This window comes from Eretmochelys imbricata, chromosome 1 (assembly GCF_965152235.1).
Source record: "Eretmochelys imbricata isolate rEreImb1 chromosome 1, rEreImb1.hap1, whole genome shotgun sequence".
NCBI lineage: Eukaryota > Metazoa > Chordata > Testudines > Cheloniidae > Eretmochelys > Eretmochelys imbricata.
In genome coordinates, this window is record NC_135572.1 from 252,638,564 (window position 1) to 252,656,824 (window position 18,261).

The following is an 18,261-nucleotide window of genomic DNA, read 5'->3' on the forward strand; positions in this document are numbered from 1 at the left end:
CCTATGATAAAATAATGGTTAATATGGCCTGATTCAGACCCCCCTGAAGTCAGTGAAAAGACTACCATCAGACCCATATTGCAAAAGGTCCATCAGTACGTGCTCATTCAATATGGTTGGTTTAAAGCTCCCATCTAATAATATCTTGCCATTGCGGGGAAAAAATAAGCTCAAATGTTTCCATTAGTATTTGTGAAAGAAACTGTTACTTAGCTAACAAGAACTGAACATACATTCCTCACTAAATCTCTCCATCAGCTGCATAGTCTGTTTACTATTGTTACTAACCCCTTGCTTTGTCATCTCTTTGTATATATGTCTAATTTATCAGTTTCTTGTAGATTATCAGCAGCCTGCTGCCTCCATACCACTACGCAGCTCACAACTAGCCAGTGGGCCAGACTGCCAGACTGTCAGGTAACTTTAGCTAACTCTTTTCTCTTTGCATATAGCTGCATGCCAAAGCGAGTCTGCATCTACTCTTGCCTTTCCTATATAAATAGCCTTTCCTGTTTATTCAGGACATGGCTACACTGGAAACTTCAAAGCGCTGTCGCGGGAGCGCTCGGAAGTGCGAGTGTGGTCGTGCGTGAGCGCTGGGAGAGAACTCTCCCAGCGCTCCTGGTAACCCACCTCCACGAGGGGATTAGCTCGGATCCTGTCTACACTAGCGCTTTAAAAGCGCTCAGACTTGCTGTGCTCAGGGGGGTGATTTTTACACCCCTGAGCCAGCAAGTTAGAGCACTATAAAATGTAAGTGTAGCCAAGTCCAAAGTTCTAAACTGTGTGTGGGGGATGGGCAGGCTTGCTTGCTTTTTAAGCAAAGTATTGATTTGAGTTACTCTGATACTTTCTGTAATTACTGCATAGGAGATTTTTTCCCCCCTACATGTATTAGGGAAGCTGTTACTTGTAGATATATCAAAAATAAGGAAAATAATTGAGGGCTCAATCTTGCACTCCTTATCCCAGACAATTTCCCAGTGACATCAAAATTAATATATTTTGGGTGAAATTCTTGAGACTTTTGCCTGAGTAAGGACAGCAGAATCAACAGTAGCAGGTGACTCTACATTAAAAAACAAACTAGGCTTTAATTTTTCTAAGTCAGTGGGAGGCAATGTTCTCATGCGATTAGAACAGAGGACTGAGAGTCAGGAGACCTCCAGTCTTAGTTCTGCCACTGACTCCGTGTCTGAGCTTGACCGAGTCACTTCACCTCTTGGTGAGTCTCAATTTTCCCATCTGTAAAATGGAGATAATGAAACTTTAAACACCTTTGAAATGTTTAGGATAAAAAATGCTATATAAGTTCTAAGTAGTATTATTAAAAAACTAATTAAAATATTTGGTTTGAAAGAGGAAACATCTCCACACAAGAGTTTTTAAAGTGCGAAAATCACGTTTCAACTATGTTGTACTGACCTGCCACTGAAAAATGTAACAGAAAGGTCATCTTAAAGCAGTTGGTACTTGAAAAGTTTTTTTGCCATATAAACTATAATCTACATAAAATAAATAGGGTACACTTGTTTTAGAGATAGGTGAAGGTTCCAATATATGCTTTGTGCAAGATATTCACCCATGTTTTGACCTGCTTATTTGGAGTATGCTAAGTTATTTTTCATATCTGCCTCTAACTTATAAAACCTCTTATTTATTTACCCACACTCCAAAGATGAACTTCATCACAATACATATAGAAGGTCCCTTTAATCAGGTTAGAGAACAGGTGAGATATGATTAATAGACTAGAAGCTAGGGAATTCTAATCCCTGCTCTGTCACTGTGACTCCTTCTATGGCCTTGGGGAAGTCCCTTAAACTCTTTGTGTCTCTGCTTTCCAGAAAACAAAAAACAACAAAATTTGCCCTTGCTAATTGAGTGAGTGGAACTTTGCAAGGCTCTCCAATTCCTATCAGGGAAATGACATCCTCCAAATGATCTAATATCACTTAGCACAGAACTGCTCATCAGTTCTTCTGCAAGCATGAAGTACAGTGATGCCGGCTGTGAAATGTATCTGTCATATCGCCAATGTGTTAATACTCCTGGTGGACAAACAGCAATGCATCTCATAGAACAGTTGTGTTTTATGTTTAGAGCCTAAATTGAATCTAATCTAGTTAGTCAGACCTTTCAGGTCTGATTCTGCCAGAATGGAAGAACCACACCACGTTTGCTACTATAGCAAATCCACTTGGGTATATTATCTGTACTGCAAACAAAAGTGTAGAGAGGCAAGTCCAATGGAAAGTGCCAGGGTCCTCTGAATTGTCCCATTTTGCTCCTTGCACTTGTCAGTGCAGAGAACAGGGGAAGAATCCACAGAGAGGCCCAGAGCATCCATGCAAAGCCTGTCTGTCCTTCCCCTCCTGCCACCTTTCTTCCGCACCCTGCCTCAGGACCTCTGCTCCCATGTTTTCTCACTGGCTGCCCTGATCTCTTCCTTGAGGAAAGATCAGCTTGCAGAGGAGGGATACCTCATAAGCCAGTGACAACAGGGTCAGCATTTATTTACGTGAGTAAACTCCTATGAATGTAGAGTGAGTAGATGTCACTTCATGTGGTTGTTTACTTTCCCCTCCTCCTCGTGGTGCGCAAAGCCCCAGTCCTATGCTAAGGAGTTTCCATAGGCTTTGGGGAAGTAGAGAGCCTGCTGCAGAGCCATTGTTCCCTCCCCTCCTTTGCACATGCAGGGATTTGATTTAGATCCCCTCCACATGCTATGGGAGAGGGGAAAATAAGGTCAATTGTAAAGTGCTGAGGTATCCAGACTGTGTAAACATGGATTAGGTCTCTCCCCAATTAGAAAGATCAGTCATTTATTTTGTTAGTTTGTTTACATATTTGCTTTCTTCCACATACTTCAGCTAGAACCCGATTTGGAAACTTTGCATGAGAAGCTTTTCTTGCAGTGTCCACCTAACTCAAAACCACGGTACAGGGGAAATTAGAGTTTTGTAGTTAATAATTTTCAGAAATCCAGACTAGTCATCCCACAAGAAACAAGTAGACCTATATCCAGCCTATCTGTTGGCTTTGAAAAGATTGTCAGTTTCATCACCAGTTTGATGCTCTTCTTGATATACATGTGCTGTAGGGCTGCCAATCATAAATATTCATGAATATGTCTGGCATTCCTAGGCCACATAGCTGCATATCCTGGACTGTGTCCTGTACAGTGAGAAAACACAGGAAGAGCTCTGTTATCAGCACAACAGCATGATGGCATGATTTTTTACTGCTTTAAGTACCATAATTGGGATCTGGAATAAAAACTGAAGGCATTTGAGGGAACAGCAAATTGCCTATTCTGTTGTAACAGAGAGATGTGTTCATGCGTTTACAAATCCCTGCTACCATGCCTGCAGGAATGTGACCTCCCGAGGCCTCTAACCTGGAACTACGCAGTGTCTTGTTATGACTGAAATTCACATGAATGTTTCTGCATCCCACGATATGTCAAGTCTAGTCATCTTCAAAATAGTTTACCATAACACAAATACAAAGTGTGGCATGAGCTCTTTACTCAAATGGGGCTGCACAAGCTCTTTTACTTAAATGGCACCTATGTAGGGCTTTACTTTATCCTGTAAAGTATCTGAAACTCACACTGTAATTACATATCCCCAGAGATACGTTGTTTTCATTCCAGTGTAATTCTAATTTACGAATATTTTTTGTAAATAGCTTCTGGTGAACTTCCTATGATAAATTTTAAGAGAAGATTCAAACCAAATTGAACCTGAAACTTTAAGGTTTAGAAACATTTGGTCAATATATTTTGTTGTTTTATGTTTACAGTTTTGCTTGCCTCTGCATATTTCAGCTAGAACCTGATTTGGAAACACTATAAGAGATTATTTTCTTGCTGTGTTTCCAACTAAACCAAAGACAGGGTACATTGGATAGCTTGAAAATTTGCATGACAATCCATCTGAATTTCTAAGCCCAAAAGGCCTGGATAAGCAGCCAAATTTTTAGATGTTTACCAAATTGTTGGATTTCTTCTTCAAGTGCTGGTCCCTAAGTGTAATCCACTGTGGATATGCATGTGTTCCATGCAGTGGCGCCAGAATAGGGGGTGGCGGTGGAGGGAAGGCACCAGGGCCCTCTCACTTTTTGAAATGACCTTGCTCTCCTCATGCCTCCAGTCAAGGAGAAACAGGACGGAGTGGGCTGACTGCCTTACCTGTTCCTTCCAGCGTTCAGGGCTCTCCATCAAAGTCTTTGTTCTGTAAATATTCAACATTGCCATAATGCTTTTTGTATGTAGATATTTCTATAGTTAGTAGTTGTAAAAGTTTTTAAAGCTTTTAATAAAAATTTTATGGTTAGATAGATTCCCTACCTTGGGGAGCCACCCTCCTGGCTTCAAGAATTGTGTGTCCTGCCCCCAGGCCCGCCGACAGCAATTCCGGGCCCCAGGGCAGAACAGTCAATGGGCCCCCTAGAAAGAGATGGCTGAGGTTTGATTTGTGCAGGGTGGGCTGGAGCCGGGCCCCAGGCTGCTGCTGGCCCAGCGTGGCGTTGCCACATGGGCGCAGAGCTGGGCCACATGCGGCAGCTGGTGCACGCACAAGCCGTGCCTGCATGGACGCGGTCTGCCTGACATTTGGGCGGTGCTGAGTCTGCGCTGCTGTGTGCACTCTTCTGGCACAGCCAGCGTAGGCGCCGACTCCATGGGTGCTCTGAGGCTGGAGCACCTACGGGGAAAAAGTGGGGCTGAGCACCCACTGGCAGCCCCCCTTCCAGAATCTCCCCCTCCCCCCAGCACCTCCTGCCCGTCGGTGGGCCCCACTGATCAGTGCCTCCCCCTCCCTCCCAGCAACTACTGCGGATCAGCTGTTTCACGGCATCTGCAGGCGCTGGGGGGCAAGGGGGAGGAGGAAGGGCGCAGCGTGCTCGGGGGACGGGACGGAACTGGGCGGGGAAGGGGTGGGGTGGGAAGAGGCAGGGCAGGGGCGGAGTGAGGGTGGGAAGAAGCAGGGTGGGGGTGGGGCCGTGGGGGAAAGGGTGGTGTGGGGGCAGGCCTTGGGCGGAGCCAGGGGAGAGCATCCCCTGGCAGATTAGAAACTCGGTGCCTATGATGGCCAGGGCTTCCACATCCCCGCCCGTCAGCTCCACTGCCCCGGGCCCTTTTAAATCGCCCAGGCCCCTGGGCAATTGTCCCTTTTGTTCCCACCCACCCCACCCCCAATTCCTTCTTGGCGAATGATGACTATCTGCACTGCTTGTACTGTCCCAGGGTGGCACATGTTGCAGGTAGGTGTAATATCTGCTGCCCTTTCCCTAGCCATGCCCATGAGACACAGAAACTTCAGGTTAGAAAACACCTCATGAAGAAGGTCATGAGACCACAGCTGGACCCCGGTCGAGGGACCCCCCTGTACATCCACCTGCATCCATATGGAATGCACCTCCCACCACGAGGTCTGACTGCTACAGGGGAGTCTGTATCCACTATCAGGGTCTCATCAGGAAGGCAGAGAACACTCACACAAACATAAAAGTAGGTCCCTTTCTAAGTCAGTTATAAAATCATCTGACACAATTGTGCATAAGTCAAGCAAACCTACTCTAAGGATTTAGGATGTTCTAAGTCCCAGGGCCAGGACTCTAAAGCCCATAAAGCCAGGGCTTCTTTGATACTGGACTTGTTCTGGCAACACCCATTCCACCAGTACCATCCAAGTCAAAATCTCAGGAACCATCTGTTTCGGTGCGATCGGAAATACCTCCACTGGTGATGGTAGCAATACAAAGGCCAGGTCTGCACTCAGAAGTTAAGTTGTACCTAACTATGTCATTCAGGGATGTGAAAACTCCACACTCCTGAGTGACATAGTTAAGATGGCCTAATCCCCAGTGCAGACAGCACTAGGTCAAGAGAAGAATTCTTCTGTTGACCCAGCTACCGCCTCTTGGACAGGTGGATTACCTGTGTGGATGGGAGAACACCTCCCATCACTGTAGTGCGTGTCTACGCTGCAGTGCTGCAGCTGTACCATTGTAGTGTTTCAAGTGTAGACAAGCACAAAGTCTGCCTCTTCTGACCTCTTTGGTGTGAGTGCATCAGACCCCTAGTACTCCAAAAAGGTCAGAGACCTATATCACACTGGAGAATATCTTTGCTCTTCCCCATCATCAGGACTTTCCCTAATGAGGAAGATTGTGACTCCACCAGGGGTTGTTACCATGGACAGAAGTCTATCCCCTCTTCCAGCTATGCTTTTTCTCTACCAGAACCATCAGTGGATACGGATTCTTTCTTCTCCTCCTTAGGGGAATCTGAGTCATCAGAACAGCCACTATCTCCTCCTCTGAGAGCTATTAGTCCAGACAGGAGATCCAGAGCTTCCTGGTACCAACCTTCACCTTGACACTCACCTTGGGATCACTGGTAACGCATGCCTTGGCGACCTCCACAACCTCCTCCAGACCCAGCATACTCGGCAACATGGGACCCTTGCAATCTGCCAGGGATTCTGTTCACCATTCCCCTCTGAGAGAACAGTCAGCGTTTCCCCCAACCCTAATGAAGACAAGGACTATAAACCAGTTCTGTCGGTTCTACCAGTACTGACAAGATTCTCTTCTTTGTCGCCCAACAAAGCAACCACCCCAGAATCTCCGTCTCCTCTGGATGACCATAAACAGTTTCAGTCATTATTGTGCAGGGTGGCAGAAGCATTCCAGACCTCCCTAGAAGAGGTCCAGGATTCCCAACACAAGCTCCCAGGTATTCTGCAACCCACTGGATCCAGCCAAATAGTCCAGTCAATAAAGCTATTCTGGAACCTGCCAGAGGAGTCAGGCATACACCAGCCACCCCAAGGAAGGCATACACCAGCTTCTACCCCATACACCAGCTCCTACCCCAATGAAGGCGGAGAAACATCAAGGGAGCAGAATTCCTTTTTACTCACCCTGCACCAAACTCTGTGGTTGTCCAGGCTGCCACTGAGAGATCTAGACAACAAAACATTAAATCTGCAGCTCCTGAGAAGGAGGCTAATCATCTAGACTTGTTGGGAAGAAAGGTATTCACATTTACTAGCCTTCAGTTCTGCACAGTGAACTATCAGGCACTGTTGGGTAAGTACAACTATCTCAACTATTCAACATTCACAGCCTTTGTAGACAAACTACCACAAGACAGAGCTCACTTCCAGGCTTGTATTGATGAGGGCAAGCTGGTGGCCAGAACTGCACTTCAATCAGTAACTGATACAACTGACACATCACCTAGGTCAATGGCAATAGCCACTGTAATGTGCCATGAGTCATGGTTACCCACCTTGTGATTTCCCAGGGAGGTCCAAAACACTATAGAGGACCTGCCCTTTGATGAAGCCCACCTTTTAAATGAAAAGAGAGATGAGTTCTTACAAACTTTAAAGGACTTTAAAGGCCACCCTCCGCTCCCTGGGAATATATATACCTGCCCCAAAAAGGAATTATCACAAGCAACCTCACAGACCTAGACTGGCATCTTAACAGTTTTATCACGAGTGATCTTACGACCTTCCTCGTAAGAAGCAGAGAGTACAGAAGTCTCATTTCCCTGCACCCTCCACATATGCAGCACCCTCTCAACCCCACTCTCCAGCAAAAAGATATATTTGAGTTCGAGAGCTGCAAGCCCTTAACAATACCACCACTACACGATTAGGGTCATTTAGCACTCTCTTTCCACAACATTGTTTTCATTGATGGGCCATCACTTGAATACTTCATTCACAATGTGCTGGCTACACTGGATGTAAACTGCCTTGTGGGTGTTACCACAGGAGCAAGCACATTTGAAATATAGGCACATAGTCAATATTCATAACTTCAGATACAAAAATGATGCATGCATACAAATAGGATAATCACATTTGGCAAATCATAACTTTTCCATTGACACCTTACATGGCATACTTTGTATAAGATTTGTTGCAATTATACAACAGGGGTAGCAACAATGATCTACATGATCACATTTTAATCAGATGTCACACATGGATATTCACCCTGCATGCAGATGTTTTCTCAGATTCATGGTGAGCCCCATCCACCTCCAGTACAGCGTTCTCCCATTTGGCGTTGCTACAGCCCCCAGAATTTTTATCAAGATCTTCCTGGTAATAGCAGCTTATTTCAGATGGAATGACTTCATAGTCTTCTCCTATCTTGATGATTGGCTTCTCATTGCTGAGACATATCAGGAGGCCCACAAGTCGACCTCAATGCTTATTTTCTTCCCTAAGAGTCGGAGTCAACTTGGAAAAGTCTGTTCTCACTCTGACACAGACTACAGACTTCATAAGGGCCACCCTCAATTCAGCAAAGGGAGAGCTTATCTGCCAAAGGGCAGGTTTCACACCATAAGCAACCTGATAGATCGGGCCATATGCAACTCTTGAGCTTCAGTCAGAACTTTCCTTTCCTTTCTCATAAGGAACATGGCTTCATGCACTTACGTTACCCCATTCACCAGAGTCTGCTTACATTGCCTTCAGGCATGGCTCCACCAACCAAATACAACATGAACACCATGGTAACAATTTCTGCTAGAGTAACAGCTTCTCTAATGTGGTGGAAGGATCTTCATCAGGAGTGTATGGGGGTCCTCTTCCTACCATCCTACCAGACAAGATGATCATTAAAGACTCTCTCTCTCAGACTGGGAAGCCCATGTGGAGAGCTATACGGTTCAGGGCACTTGGTTGCCCCAAAAGGCCAGGATGCACATCAACCTTCTGGAACTCAGGGCAGATTGAGATGCTTTCAAAGTCTTTTTGCAATTCATAAGGTCCTACCATGTCCCCACAATGTCAGACAATATGACAGGGAGGGGGTGAGATCAATCCCTCTGCGTAGAATCAGTCACCCTATGAAATTGGTATCAAGAATCCAATCACAATATCATTTCTCCATCAATCAGGAGTGGGAATTCAGTAGTAAACAACATTTCTGCTCAGTGGGGGACTCCCAACTGGGATCTGTTCACCTCCCAAATGAACAGGAAATGCAACAGAGGTGCTGTAAGATTACACTCTCAGGGTAATGCTCTCCTTCTTTCCTGGTCGGGTCATCTGAGCTATGCCTTTCCTCCTTTACTGTTCCTACCTTGAGTCTTGCAGAAAATCTGTCAAGACCAGGCATGAGTCATCCTCATTATCCCCAACTGCCCCAGGCAGTTTTGGTTTCTGAACCTCATGTGGCTGTCATCCTGCCCTCTAATCAGCATCCAGTTGTTTCCTGTTCTCTTCACCCTGGAGAGGGGCAGGATCAAGTATCCCAATCCTGAGATGCTTCATCTCATGGCTTAGTTTTTGGATGGGCATCAACACTAGAACTTTCCCGTTCAGAAGCCATACAAACCATTCTTAAAACAGCAGAAAGAGCTCCACTAGGAAATCCTATTCAGCCAAGTGGAGGCGTTTCTCTATCTGGGTGCATCAAATGTGCATATCTCCCAAGTCAGCAGATGTTCCATTCGTTTTGGACTGTCTTCTTTCTGTCAAAATGGCTGGCTTTTCCCTCCGCTCTATACAAGTCTATCTGGCAGCAATCATTGTGCGCCATCCACTAGCAGATGGTTATTCAATTTTCACTCCGATTCTTAAAGGGCCTAATTAGACCTTTCCACCAGTAAGGAAGCCTTCCCCTCATTGGGACTTGAACCTTATGCTGTCAGCTCCCACTAAGCACACCTTCAAGCTGTTAGGTGAGACATGGAAATGCAGCTATCTATGAAAGTTGCATTCCTTGTGGCCATCATCTCAGCCAGTAGGGTAGGTGAGTTGAGAATCCTAATGGCAGATCCACCATATACTTTATTCTATAAAGACAAAGTCTGTTTATGGCTACATCTGAAATTCCTTCCCAAGGTTGGTGTGGAGTTTCTCATAAACAAACCAATCAACTTACCTGTTTTTTCTAAAACTGCATGCATCTGTGGAGGAGAGGAGCCTTCATTCCCTTGACATATGACGTGCTCTCACCTTCTACCTACAAAGGACAAAATTGATTAGAAAATCTCCCAGACTGTTTATTGCTATACCAGAAAGAGTCCAACATCACACTATCTCCTTTCAGAGGATCTCAGGTTGTATCTTATTCTGCTAGCAGTTGTCTCACCTTCCTCCCTCATAGTGGGTGAGGACTCATTTTACAAGACCACAAGCGACGTCTGTAGCATCACTTCAAGAAGTGCCTCTGGTTGAGGCAGTTATGTGGACTTCCATCCATACATTCACAAGACATTATGGTCTCCACAGGGCTTCACCACTTACACATCCTTTGGGACAATGGTCCTTCAAAGAGCTCTGATGCCTGCATCCATGCACCCTCCTCTTTCTTGACTACTGCTTGTCAGTCACCCACCGTGGAATATACATCGGGACCAGAACTCAAAGGAGAAGAAGAAGTTACCTACCTTATAGTAACTGGACATTCATCAAGATGCGCTGTCCCTTTCTATAGTCCACTACCCATCCTCTTTCCCCTCTACTTCGGACCATACTTGGATTCGCAGTAGAAAAAGAACTGAAGAGACAGTTGGCCTGCTCCGCCCTTTATCTCTTCAGTGGGAGGCATGAGGAGACCCAGGATGCGTGTGCGGGCCAGCTAGGGTGACCAGATAGCGAGTGTGAAAAATTGGGACACTTTCTTTTTCGGAGGAGCGGGGGGGGGAGGGGATAGGTGATATAGTTGCATATATAAGACAAAGCCCCTAATATCGGGACGGTCCTGATAATATCAGGAGGTCTGATCATCCTAGGGCCAGCAGACACTGCTTTCAAAATTCTCTGACTCCAGGCACATGCAGCACATGCGTCTCCACGGTGGAACACAGATAGAGGCCACACGTTGGACGAATCTCCAGTTATTATAAGGTAAATAACCTCCTCTTGCCCCATCATCACCTGTAACCACTTATCTGCATTACTGTAGAGAGTATATTACCATATAATTACCCTGAGATTGTATGTTATGATATTTACTTTGGGCCATATTCAGGCTTCCATCTAATTCATTGGGAGCTCTGTGTGTATATATGAAGCCAAAAATGTAACCCCTGGTCATCTGTCGTAAATTTACAAGTGATTAAAGTAAAAGGAAGTGAGTTGATTATTTTTACATGAAATAAAGTATTTCTAAAACCTGACGTGTTATCTGTACAAAACCATAGTTTTCATGAAATAACATTGGGCATCTATGGTTTGTAAATATACTCCACTGCTGATTCATTTTAGGCATGACTTAATGTTAATTAGATAACATTGTATGGTATATTATCTATTTAGGAAAGAGAAAATACTAGTTAAGAATAACATTAAAAGGCTTTGCATAGTAAATTCCAACTGGCATTAGAAATACATGATTAGCTTTTTCAATCATAGTTGAAATCCACTTAAAAATATACAGTAATTCTAGCTCAAACAAATGGCAATCATCATCCATAAACTATATAATATTAACCATTAAACAGAATTTAATAAAAACATGCATTAAAACTATGTTGTAAAAGCAGCACACATCACAGGTGTAGAGATACACATGTCCAGTTGTAGTAATTTGCAGGTTTATTCCCAATTATGTGTCAAAAACTCCACATTTCTCCCTCCTTTGTATTGTTTTGTTTTATTATTAGTAATTTACTGTCATCTCATACTGCCTACACTACTCAACATAGCTGACACTTGAACTCAAGAATACATTGCCACATTGATTTCATTCCTATGTACCATCATTAGAAACACACGGGTTGCAGTGTGTGCTTTAATGATTGTATCCTATAGATGATCTAACGCTTATCTGTGTACAGCTGTATTAATCTGAATTGCTCAACTATATTTTTTATTCTGAACAGAGATAGTGACAATGTCAGAGTCAATACAAGGATCAGATCAATATTCCCTACAAGACTCTGACGAGGATTGCAAATTATTAGTATTGTGTGCATTTTTGCTACAAAAACCATTCAATTGCCCATGCTGATAAACTTGTAATTTTATTTTCTTCTAATGCCTCTAATCATAGAAGATTAGGGTTGGAAGAGACCTCAGGAGGTCATCTAGTCCAACCCCCTGCTCAAAGCAGGACCAACCCCCAACTAAATCATCCCAGCCAGGGCTTTGTCAAGCCAGGCCTTAAAAACCTCTAAGGATGGAGATTCCACCACCTCCCTAGGTAACCCATTCCAGTGTTTCGCCACCCTCCTAGTGAGATAGCTTTTCCTAATATCCAACCTAAACCTCCCCCACTGCAACTTGAGACCATTACTCCTTGTTCTGTCATCTGCTACCACTGAGACCAGCCTAGCTCCATCCTCTTTGGAACCCCCCTTTAGGTCGTTGAAGGCTGCTATCAAATCCCCCCTCACTCTTCTCTTCTGCCGACTAAATAAGACCAGTTCCCTCAGCTTCTCCTCATAAGTCATGTGCCCCAGCCCCTTGATCATTTTCATTGCCCTCTGCTGGACTCTCTCCAATTTGTCCACATCCTTTCTGTAGTGGGGGGGCCCAAAACTGGACACAATACTCCAGATGTGGACTCACCAGTGCTGAATAGAGGGGAATAATCACTTCCCTCGATCTGCTGGCAATGATCCTACTAATGCAGCCAAATATGCCGTTAGCCATCCTGGCAACAAGGGCACACTGTTGGCTCATGTCCAGCTTCTCATCCACTGTAATCCCCAGTTTTCTGCAGAACTGCCGCTTAGCCAGTTGGTCCCCAGCCTGTAGCAGTGCATGGGATACTTCCATCCTAAGTGCAGGACTCTGCACTTGTCCTTGTTGAACCTCATCTGATTTCTTTTGGCCCAATCCTCCAATTTGTCTAGGTCACTCTGGACTCTATCCCTACCCTCCAGCGTATCTACCTCTCCCCCCAGTTTAGTGTCATCTGTGAACTTGCTGAGGGTGCAATCCATACCGTCATCCAGATCATTAATGAAGATCTTGAACAAAACCAGCCCCAGGACAGACCCCTGGGGCATACCACTTGATACCGGCTGCCAATTAGACATGGAGCCATTGATCACTACCTATTGAGCCCGACGATCTAGCCAGCTTTCTATCCACCGTATAGTCCATTCATCCAATCCATACTTTTTAACCTGCTGGCAAGAATACTGTGGGAGACCATATCAAAAACTTTGCTAAAGTCAAGATTTATCACGTCCACCATTTCCCCGCTATCCACAGAGCCAGTTATCTCATCATTATTTATTATTAATTAATATTATTAGTCATTAAGAGGTTGGTGAGACAGAATTGTTTCATATTTCTTTATGCATAAAAATGTTTTTATATACTAAGATGATCTCCAACTTAGCAGTACCATGAATAGAAAAATGAACACATGCTTAATGTCCTGAGTACTGGGATATTTTTGTATTACAATAACTGCAACCATGTCCTCCTCCTAATATGTATCACCTAATGTTATTTGTTTTTAAAGGTAGGAAGGTAGCTTTGAAAGGCAACACATTTGGACAGATCTCTTTATAAACAAGAAAAAATTGCATGAGTCTTTCCGTTCCACTCTACCATTATCAACCAATCACAGGAATCATAGAAAAAATGGGACCTTTCTAGGATTGTGGGTCCACCTCGTAGTAAATCCTTATCACCTGCTACTTTAAGGTTGAATTTCACTCCTTCACTGAGGGGGAAAACAAGATCTGTGCCTGAGCTAAATCCCACTTAAGCCCTATTTTGAAGACTTAAGAGGAGCAGAGGTCTTGTGTTGCTCTCAGTAAATGGATGAATTTCACCCTAAATGTCACCCTTTTCTGTGTCTCTTCCCCCACCCCTCCCTTTATTGGGGATGACCAGAATAGGCAAAGAGCTAATTCAGATCCCTCCCCTAATGTCAGCTCTATATTTACATGTTGTTGCATCTCACTAACAGCAATACAGAGGAAAGTACCATCATTGAATTTTTTAATGTAAAACAAATCCAGCTAGGAAAATATTTGGGCCAAAATATACGAGCCCAGGTTCCTAAAGTTAAGTTTCTGATTCCATATGTTATGAGGCTTGATCTTACAAGGTGCTGAGCATTCTGGCACTGACCCAGCTAGTGGGTCTACTCATGTGCTTAAGTGTTTGGCTGGATCAGTGCTCGGCCCGTTGCAGGATAGAGCCCCAAAAGAGAAGTGGATTGATTTCAAAAGTGCTGAACCCTGCTTCCCCTGGTGAGTCCCTGCTAAAGAACCTCATTCTTTGAGGTGCTGGACACCTTCAACAATGACTGAAGCCAGTGGGGATTGAAGGTACCCAGCACCTTGCAGGTTTCATTCCATAATCATGCGTCTTCTATTTAAAGGCCTAAACGTGGAATTAAGAGCTTAACTTTAGGCATGCTAGATAGGGATTTTCAGAAGAGTCTAAAGGGGAGTTAGGTGCCCAATTGAATTCCAGTGGGAGGGAGGCACCAAAATCTCTTAGACGCCCCAAATTTGAAAACTATGGCCTGCCATAATAAAATCACAGTGGTGATGATGTACCACATTCTTTTTGGCCTTTGAACAAATGGAACTTCTTTTTTCCCCCTAATTAAATCCTGTATGTGCATATTTACGCATTTTCAACATGCTATAAATACCTTTGGCATTTCCAATTGATCCATTCCCAACAGCAGACTAATTGCAGTCCCTCAGCCAATATCTGCAATGCGCCAAAATTCTGTACTGGAGGGATAATATATACGTGAGACAGTGCAGTTTCTAAAGGAAGAAAAATAGAAAAGCCCTGGAAGAACAAGTACAAGGGCAGTTGTGCTTAACTTTGCTTGCCAGACAGACTATAATACATACTGAGTCAAAAAAAGAAAAAGAAAAAAAGAAAGACATTTCCCAGACAGACTGAAAAACTGCAGGTGTTTATGGGTTGATTTTATTCACATACTGTATCTGAAGCTTGATGTGCCTGATGCTTCACTTGAAAAACTGTAACTCAAGCAGGCCTCAGATGTAAAAGCTTTCTGGCAGTGCAATTCACCCCTGCAAAGACAGCCTGGCCAAATGAGATGCTGTAAGGGGTGAAGTTTACCCTGGGTGAATATTGTTTCTAGACTAGTATTTAAAACAACAGGCAATGAAACCTGTCTTAAGCGACAAACCAAAGTTGGTTAGAAAGCAAACAAAGCATTACTGGAAATCTTGGGAATGTTTTAAAGTGGTTGCTAGCATTAAAGCAGCAGTTCTTAAATTGTGGGTTGGGACCCCAAAGTGGGTCGCAACCCCATTTTAAAAAGGTCACCGGGACTGGCTTAGACTTGCTGGGGCCCAGGGGCTGAAGCCAAAGCTTGAACCCCACTGTCTGGGGCCAAAGCGGAAGCCTGGGTCCAGAGCCAAAGTCCAAGGGCTTCAGCCCTGGGTGGCAGGGCTCAGGTTACAGGGCCCCTGCCTGGGGCTGAATCCCTTGGGCTTTGGCACCTCCAACCAAGGTGGTGGGGCTCGGGCAGGCTCAAGATTCGGTACCCCTCCTGGGGTTGTGTAGTAATTTTTGTTGTCAGAAGGGGGTCGCGGTGCAATGAAGTTTGAGAATCCTTGCATTAGAGGGTACTTATCAGTGATGCTGCCCCTAAAGGCAGGTTTCAGCGGGTTTAAACAAATGCTTTGGTTGGTACATTGTATTCAAAGGGGATGAAACCTTGCTTCTGAACTGGCACCTTCAGTTTAGTATGGATCATCATATGAACATATAAAATCCCTAGTGTGCAAATCAAATGGCACTTGTGAATTGCTGTTTAAATTTGATCCCACCATTTTGCTCATGCATTCATTTCCCCTCACAACATTCCTCATCTAAGCATGCAAACAGAAGTTGTGTGTCACAGTTCAGGGCAACTGCACTTGTCTTCCCCTCTATGGTCCACCAGGGGCACCCACTCTCAGGTTTCCATGTCCCCAGCCATTACCTGTTTGGTAGAGTCAGAATGCCTAAGCAGGCCTGTTTTGCTTTTCCCCTCAGAGACTATAAACAGCGTAATTACCCACAGTTATAAGCAGGGATCCTAGTTTTCCACAATAAAAAAAAACAAAATTCTCCAATTAAAAAAACATTAAAATCTGTGTTTTTCCATGATTAAAATGAAATGCTGAATTTTTGTTTTCCTAGCCACAATATAGATAGGTATCAGCTGAACACAATGTTTTATTGATAGATTTACAATTTTTAAGCAAGTTTGAAGCCTATGAGTGCCATCAATCATTATAATAAAATAAAATTAATAGAATTGCAATTTGTAATCTACAACCTTGCTGCATACAAGTACAGAACAGCACATTACCATCAATGTGAAATTTGTCCTTGCCAAACTCAGTGACACGGTCTTTAGGAGTGATTTTTAAAGTTTTCAGCATCTTTTTCTAACTTTAATTACTCACATCTAGAGGCTGAAGTGAAATTTGAGATGCATTAAAACACAAAACCCCTATCCATCGTTGAGTAACCACTATATTCCAGAAGCAGTTTATTGGAATATGTTTAGCTATGTAAATTTAAAGCTCATTGAAAAATCAACCACAAGAGGGGGAGATTGCACACACTGAATAAGTGACACTGGTACTTTCAGTAAAAGCTAGTTAATAGTTAATATATGTTTTTTATTTTTTCACAAAATGTAAAAATTAAAGAGTCCCTGTAAAACCACAAATTCTGTGTTTTTCTGCAGCAAACAGATTTTTAGGATACCTACTTATAAAGTACCACACAGCTTTTTCTAAGCAAGTACATTTTTTCTTAAGGTAAAAGCTTTACAGAAAAAACATATTAAAGCAATAAATGAATTTACACACATGCTACTAAGTTTACCAGAGATCACCCCAACTCAAAAAGGGCTCTGGTAGGAGTCAGTTCTTCAAACCAACAGGGGGTTTTCTCTGGTTACAAGTTCATAACCGCATTGGCTCAGAACAAGCACTCTTTCATACAGTTTGGGTCTTCAGTGTGCAGAAACTGTGAATAGATAATCAGCCAGAGAATGGGTCCCCTCCCCATGGCGAAGCTTCCGAAGGTTGGGTCTTTGCATAACGGAAGGTGGTAATTTGCATTCACCCCCACCCAGGTATTTCCTAGGAACCCCACTTAACTTTGTGGCTAGATGGACCATTAGTCTGACCCACTACAGCCGTTCTTATGTTTGTCTGGCATATTGTTTAATATAGTGATAACACTTCCCAAGGTTTATACTGGCCATGTCTCTCCACTAGAGAAGTCATGTACAACCCCACAATCATATATAAACTTTGCATTTTTAATACAATGGGCACCAAAGATACTTAAACTTAATTCAATAAGATGCAATTTAATTCAATAAGGTTTATCCAGGATATTACTAGAAACTGCTATCTCTGTGCCAGTGTGGTGCTAATTGGACAGCAGGACATCTTCAGCATCTGATTTACATGTGCAAGGGCCATTTTGTATGTGCACATTAGGGATGTTACATATGCAGATCACTGCCTGAATTAAATGGAGGGTGCAAATTTGCAAGCTGGGTTTCATCCCCTTTGAAAATCTGTGCCCACACCTGTTTTGTTTACGTTCATGTAAAGATTTGGCCATGTGTTTTAAACACTTTTTCTCTTCTTTTAATTTTCAGTCCTGATGTAGCCTTTCCAGAAGAGCAGCCACATTCCAGCTCTCAGTGTGCCCCTCTCAACTGTCTCTCCAAGCCTCCTCCTTATCCCTAATCTTCAGATGCAACATAAGAGAAAAAACAAACACACAAACTGAGTGGAGCTCACACAACAAAGGTTTAAGTTGCTCCCAAGGACCCAGTAGGCAATCCTGCCTTGTTGCTGCGTTGACAAGTCTGGATTCATATCCGTTTTGGCAACCGAGTGTTGGCTGAGAAGTAGGACACAAAGCACAGAGCCCTGCCTGTCAAAAAGACTTTTTATGGTTCCTCTAATTATATTCAAACTTTGCTGTCACACCTGAAGTTTAGTGAAATTTAACAGCGTGAGAAAATGTTCCTCCCAGCTGCGTGGCTTTACCTCTGAAATATTGAGAGACTTAAGCCAATATTTTAAAAAATTATGTTACAAAATCCTATTTTCACATCCTCCACGTTCAGCCATAGGAACTAGTTCAGATTTTCTTTTCTGTTGTTAAGGGTGTGATATTTATTTTTACTTTATTTGCACCATAATTTTGTGTTTATAAAATGTGGTCCTTGTTTTTTGGGTTTTGTTTTGTTTTGTTTCTCTTTTTGGTGAGAGTTGTATTTAATTCATTTTATTTT

At 43.5% G+C, this 18,261-nt stretch overlaps 1 protein-coding gene across 5 annotated transcripts in view; it reads left to right on the plus strand.

The window, feature by feature from the left end:
- The window catches only part of BICD1 (BICD cargo adaptor 1), a 253,912-nt gene extending 236,205 nt beyond the window's left edge, over positions 1–17,707 (plus strand). For 3 of the 5 annotated variants that reach the window (XM_077807517.1, XM_077807516.1, XM_077807518.1), the window contains 2 exons: positions 342–417; positions 17,617–17,707. In XM_077807517.1, the coding sequence (XP_077663643.1) occupies positions 342–417; positions 17,617–17,707 (167 nt within the window). Of the gene's footprint in view, positions 1–331; positions 418–17,616 lie in introns of all 5 variants that reach the window. The other 2 variants (XM_077807520.1, XM_077807519.1) reach the window with 2 other exon arrangements.
- The last annotated feature ends 554 nt before the right edge of the window (positions 17,708–18,261 follow it).